This window comes from Gambusia affinis, linkage group LG11 (genome assembly GCF_019740435.1).
Source record: "Gambusia affinis linkage group LG11, SWU_Gaff_1.0, whole genome shotgun sequence".
NCBI lineage: Eukaryota > Metazoa > Chordata > Actinopteri > Cyprinodontiformes > Poeciliidae > Gambusia > Gambusia affinis.
The window spans coordinates 8,287,135-8,293,510 of NC_057878.1; the positions used below are offsets into that span (position 1 = coordinate 8,287,135).

General features: G+C 34.1%; 1 protein-coding gene across 1 annotated transcript; it reads left to right on the forward strand.

Moving 5' to 3' along the window:
* The first annotated feature begins 2,479 nt into the window (after window positions 1-2,479).
* Window positions 2,480-5,697, forward strand: dnajc15 (DnaJ (Hsp40) homolog, subfamily C, member 15). Its single transcript, XM_044132909.1, has 6 exons — window positions 2,480-2,631; window positions 3,796-3,847; window positions 4,023-4,096; window positions 4,782-4,858; window positions 4,940-5,010; window positions 5,300-5,697. The coding sequence occupies exons 1-6, from the start codon at window positions 2,530-2,532 to the stop codon at window positions 5,368-5,370; spliced, it is 447 nt and encodes a 148-aa protein (XP_043988844.1). The 5' UTR covers window positions 2,480-2,529; the 3' UTR covers window positions 5,371-5,697.
* The last annotated feature ends 679 nt before the right edge of the window (window positions 5,698-6,376 follow it).

Here is a 6,376-nt window from a genome sequence, read left to right on the forward strand (position 1 = left end):
AAACCTGGAAATCAAAAACAGGGTTGGAGGTTTTAACGACGTGTCAAACTATTGATGATTTAAAACATTGTTGTTTCAACTTTTTCTAAAACATTCCAGCAATTTCAGCTAATCTCTAATGAAAGATGCACCCTGCAGCAAAGAATAAAATCAATTTATTGATGTTATTCTTGTTGCAAGCAAAAAGAAACTTGAGATAAAAAAGATTTATCTAACATCCGCTGTATTTGTGAATGACAGATAAATTTCTCTCATCTCGTGATTTCTTTGTCTTTGTTGTTTGTCAGGCAGTGAAAAGTTTCTGATGGTTCACATGAGCAGAAAGTCAAACTTTGAACCAGCAGGAAATATTTTTGCTTGTCTGTCTGTTTATCTTTGCAATAATCTGCCACAGACTTTTAAAACTCTTAGAGTAAATGCCGTGATAAGAAACACATAGGCCTACACCGAATTTCCAACTTCCTCTCCGCTGCACATCAATCACCGCCCCCAGTTTCCTGCGTTCATCGAAAAACAGCATGTCATCAGCTACAAATTAACAATAGCCCTCAATTAATGAAAGGTAACATTTAAAAGTTTAACTCTCGTTACTTTTGAACCAATTAGATAAGCATCACCAAAAGGTTTAACTTTATTATTAAATAAATTATCAACTCGTCAAATAAAGGTTTTGATTTTTCCAGTTTTCCAGCTCAAAAAGCAGCTGTAATAAGAGCAGTAACAGAAATAAAAATAGCCATTGCAATTTAACAAGTTAAGATGTTGCACTGGAAAAAGAAAACAGTTGATCCAACTTTTTAAAAAAAATCAAGTTAATTTGTTGCAAGTTATCAACTTAAGTTTATCCAAGTAAATTTATTAAGTTTATAAAGTTGCCATGTTATGCAAACATAATGTAAATTTGACAAACACAATTAGATTACATGTAACAAATTATTGTTGTTTTTTTTGTTAAAGTTTATTATTTACTTTTTTCAGCATGTTAAAGCTTCCAATAAAAACAAAAATAAATAAATGCTATTTTACATAAATAAAATATGTGATATAAATGTTTGTGGTTTCAGCAGATAGAAAATGTCTTCAGTAAGGAAAAAAACTAATAATAAAACATTAAAGACTCATTGAACTATTGAATTTGAACTAAAATGATTGCTGCTTAATCATCTGATAATTTTGCCCGAGTTGAATTGTTTCTTCCTACATTTCATTATCCTGGAGAATGCTTTATCTCAACACTTTGTTATCTCTAAATTACAGATTCTTAAGTGATAATCAATTGTTCAGTAATGAAACCGGAGTATACAGTAATCTGAAATAAATTAAAAAGGTAATTCAGTACATACTTCTTGAATTATGACTTTAACTATAATAAAGGTAAATTAAATATTATTTTTAATAACTTTCTTTCAGTCCCTTAGAAATCTTCATCCTCTGAATTTACAATTTCTAATACCATACATGCTAAATGTTTTCATTTTTTCTTCTTGCAATTTAGGAGATGTTCAACATATTTACATTAGATGAAGCAACACTCTTCAAAGGCGCCTCAATGAAAACTAAAACCCATGAATTCTTTCCTAAAAACTAAATATGACTGAAGATGTTATAAGGTATCTGGTATAGGTATTTGTATTCCCATGTAGCTCCGAGATCCATCCTTGAAAGTCTGACAGGCTGTTTGTGCACCAGTGAAGATTTTTATCTTCCTCACATAGAAAAGGCAAAGTGTAGAATATTAAGAGGAGATTCAGTTTCTGGCTCTTTAGTATTTTACAATAAAATTGATTCCTTGATAAAAAAAAATAAAGAAATAAAGAGAGTGAGATGTTAAAATAAATCTGAATTTTAGTATGAAATAGTACTGAAATTAATGAGAATTAGTTACCATTACATAAAGTGGAAACTTTAAAATTAATTAAACGTTTTTTTCCTCTCTCACTTGCAGGTTTTTAGAACATCAATGTGGAAGTTTTATTTTTCTCTCAGACTTTCGACAAATTCAGAATAGCATAATAGATACCTTTTGTTCTTGCTTTCAATTTTTTCCTTTATTTCTTACAATTGATACAAAAAGGTAAAATGAAAAAAAAAATCAGTTAAATTTGTGTTATTACTATTTGTGCATATATTTTCTATTAGAGTTGATTGTCCTTTTTAATGGCTGAATTTTAGTAAAATAAGTTTTGATTCTTTTTTTTCATTGTTAATTCATTAAGTCTGCTTGGTTGCTTTTTTATTTTTATTTTATTTTTTTTACTGGCACTCTGTACTTGTTCTTTGTTTTCATTTAATTCAATCCTTGAAAATTATTATTATATGAGATAAAAAAAATAAATAAAATAAAAAATAAACGAGTCAGAAGAAGCTGCCCCAAAGTCTCTTGCACAAAAGCACATCGCCAGGAGGAAAGGAACTGAATCACTTTAGGACGGTTTGCGCACTAGCAGGAAGTGACCATAAACACGCTGGATTTTATTTTGAAAGGAACGAGCGGATATGCAATACTTTGCGTAACGTCAGTGAGGCAACATGGCGAACACCGGCTCAGCACCGATGGATGAAACGATGCGATATGCCGAATATTCCCATAAAACAAATGTTAGGAGTGACGCAGAGATAGACAGACGGTTGGTAAGTGTCCGGGTTGTGGTCGGTGAGCTTTATAGCGTCTGTCAAATGGATATAGTGAGATTTAATAGCAAAGTCTAAGGTGGTAACCGCCGCGGTGACCGCCAACGGCGACAAACACGGTTACATCAGAAACGTGAGTTCAGGTGAAGCAGCTTTAATTCAGCGGGGAGAGTCTGCTTGGTGCAAAATTACTACCTAGTTCTGAATGAGAAAACATGTATTATTATTTATTTATTTATTTATTTATTTATTTATTTTACATTAATGAGTCTTTGAAGGTTATAAAGCATGTTTGTGTCGTGACCTTAAAAATATTAAGAAATAAAATGAGTGCATCTCATGAAAAATAACATTCATTAATCAGTATTGTTATAAAGTGCTTGAGTGTAAGTGATGTAATGTTTATTTCCAAATAATTTACTAATTTAAGGATGATTAAACTCTATCATACGGCATTATGCAGCATGCTGGTCTTGTTTGAGGTTATTAACAATAATAGTCAGGATTACTTTGCAGTCCTTAAAGTTTTTATGAAAGGTTAACGGTTTTATGAAAGTGTTTTTCTAGATCAGGATACGTCTGGGAAAATATCTCTGCTGTTAACAAGGACGGAAATAAAAGCCGATTGAAACCAGCTTCTCTGGCTGGAAAAATAAGCCAGACACTCAAAATGTGCATAATTGTAAATATTAGTTTCAAACTCAGATTTGCTGCTTGTCTTTTATTCCCACTTTAAAACTGGAATGAGAAGTCTACAGGTCTGAGTGTAGATAAAGGAAGACATCTAGGCAGGAAGAATGTGTAGGAACCTTGAATAGTTTTACATAATGGTTCTTAGTCGCCTATAAAGTTTTTATTATTACATTTCTCCTCTTTCATTAACTTACTTAATAACCTGTGTTAATTTTATGAAGTTCATTCGAAGTTTATGTTTGTTTATAGGGAAACTGATGGCGGATGTGTGATTACACAAGTCAGTTTAAAGAAAACACTTCCTCCGTCTGCTTTACCTCTTTAGCCACTAAAACGTTATTAGGATGGTAACATTAGGAATTCAATAGTGCGATAAAGATTGGTTCCTTTTTCAGGCTGAAGTGGATCACGCTGTAGCAAAGCCTTCAAATGGTGTGTTTACTTACCAGTTTAACCTTGTCTTGTGGACAGGGAGGGACTCTGATCGCAGTCGGCCTTGGTGTTGCTGCTGCGGGTTTTGCAGGTAAAAATACCTCCTTCCCCAGGATGAAATGAACATAACCTGCTTTAAGAGTTATTCCTTTACTCCTAATGCCTGTGCTGCTGAAAGCTTCCTTGGTTAAATGCAAGCAGGTATTTAACCGCCTTTTATTTTAAAGTATTTATTTGTTCTGTTTTGTCTTTTTTTTGTCCCCCAGGCCGTTATGCTTTCCAGCTGTGGAAGCCCCTGGGACAGGCTTTCTCTGAAACGGTCAAGAAGATGCCCTCAGCAGTAAGTAAAATATTACCTGAACGTGGCTGTGAGGTTCAGATCAGCGAAATATTTTGTTGAGCTTCTCACTAAAACTCCCCTGTTTTCAAGCTGTACTGTGTCTTTCGTCCAAGTTCATCTCGTAAACCGTGTTTCCATTAACATATATTATGTGAATTTTGAAATATTCTATAGGATAAGGTTGGCTGAAATGGCAATATTCAAAATAACTTCCTCAGTTTTGTGAAAAAGTTTTACGCTTGTTTGAAATGGTTTTTGGTTGATGTGCTGAAGTGAAAATGGAAACACATTTAATTAGAACAAGCTCTAATGAAGTAAACTTCCCCATCCTCCGGAGGATCTTTGCCTTACTAGAGGCATGAAACTCAGAAAAAGTTTATTTCAAACTTCCAGTTCAGAGGGGAGAACTCTACATTTTTTAAAAACGTGTATTAAATTATAAGATTGTATTCTACTATATACTTAAGTATCTAATATCTGACGAAATTACGCTCTGGTTGATTCGCTCCAAACCAGTAGATGGAAACACACCTAATTAGCATTTCTCATTTTGCATTTTTGCAACATTTTAAAAGTTTGCTCGTAAATTGCTACAGTCACGGAAATTCTTGAGAAGTCTAAGTAACAAATTTAGTTTCCCAGTATGTCTCCGTACTCCAGCTCCAACCATCTTCTATCCTCTCAGGGATTCTCGTCTTATTACAAAGGAGGTTTTGAGCAGAAGATGTCGAGGCGAGAGGCAGGCCTCATTCTGGGCGTCAGGTGAGCATTTGAGCCTACTAGCATCCATGCTAACACGTGAGGCTCATTATAACAACGATGACCTTTTTGTGTTGTGTTCAGCCCAGCTGCCACAAAGACCAAAGTTCGTGAGGCACATCGGAGGATCATGGTCCTAAATCATCCAGATAAAGGTAACTTTACACCATCTACCCTAAAACAAGCATTTTCACAAGGAAGGAATACAAGGAAAGTAATCTATGAAATTGTCAAATTTAACTTTTTCTCCTGTGAGTTGGTTGGACGTTGTTGTCGCTGTCTGACAAGTTTGTGAGCAGCTGCCTGTAGTTGAACAACCCAATGAAATTTACACCAATACCGTTGCGAATCCTGAATTTTAAATACTACGTTGATCATTTTTCTTGAGCCTGTTTGAATATCTTCAAGTGTCAAAGGGTCAGACTGAGTCGTGTTTGTTTGTAGGCGGCTCTCCATATCTCGCTGCAAAGATCAACGAGGCTAAAGACCTGATGGAGAAGGAGACTCGGCGATGACTCTGCGGATCAGCCTTTCAGCTCATTGTTTCTGCTGCATCGACATTCACGTCAGCGCCACAGCGGGACATCCTCCGATTTTTATAGAAAACTAACTAGAGGCTATGAGTAAAGCAGAAGTTAAGACACTTCTTTTTGATTTATTGAAATGAAGTGTTAAAAGGAAATAAACGGGTTGGAGAAGATGTAATGTCGCCTTCTAGTGCTGACTAAACTGTTGCTGCGCTACTCTATATTTTTTGTTTATAGCATTTTAATTTGAATGTACTTATATTGACATGTAAAGTGTTTAGTAAAGATATACTTAATAAACATTGGAGTGAGAAATGTGTGTTTGTGCAACAAAGCTGAACATATGGAGGTAGTAAATAGTCTTCGCTTAACGCACTGGGTGTTTGAATGAGCAACTTGCTTGATATGGGATCAGATTTTAACAAAATGTTTGTCAGGAAAAAAAACTAATTTAAAGGGTTGAGTTGAAGGTTTTAAAGATCTGGACTGCTACTTAATGTTGCATCATTAATCTTGAAATCTCTACTCAATGATATTCTTGTTGCAGGTTTCAAATTTGTGTGAATAAATCGTTAAATGAAACAAGCAGAGGCAAAGTGATATAAAATTATGCTCTATAGACTTTCTTTATATTGTTAAAGCTTTGCTAGGTTTTGAAAACATGAAGTTATAATGTAAAGAACTTAATTAGCCAACATAAAAATAAATTCACAATCTAATAGCCTTAGGAGAAAAATAAAACCGCTAAATATGTAACCGTCCAAACGGACAGTTAGGGTGACTGCTAAAGTTAATATTTGAGTTGGAAAGGTACAGCGTTTACCTTTTGTAAGGTAGAAAAATGAATTTACTTAAGTTCTTTTAATGCAACAAGTTTAACAAAAATCTGTTTTTTTGCCCATTTAAATTCATATCTGTCGAGCACATGACGCTGCTTTACATTGTTAATTATTTACTGCTTTGTGCATTTTCAGCATTCCTCCAAAATAAAACA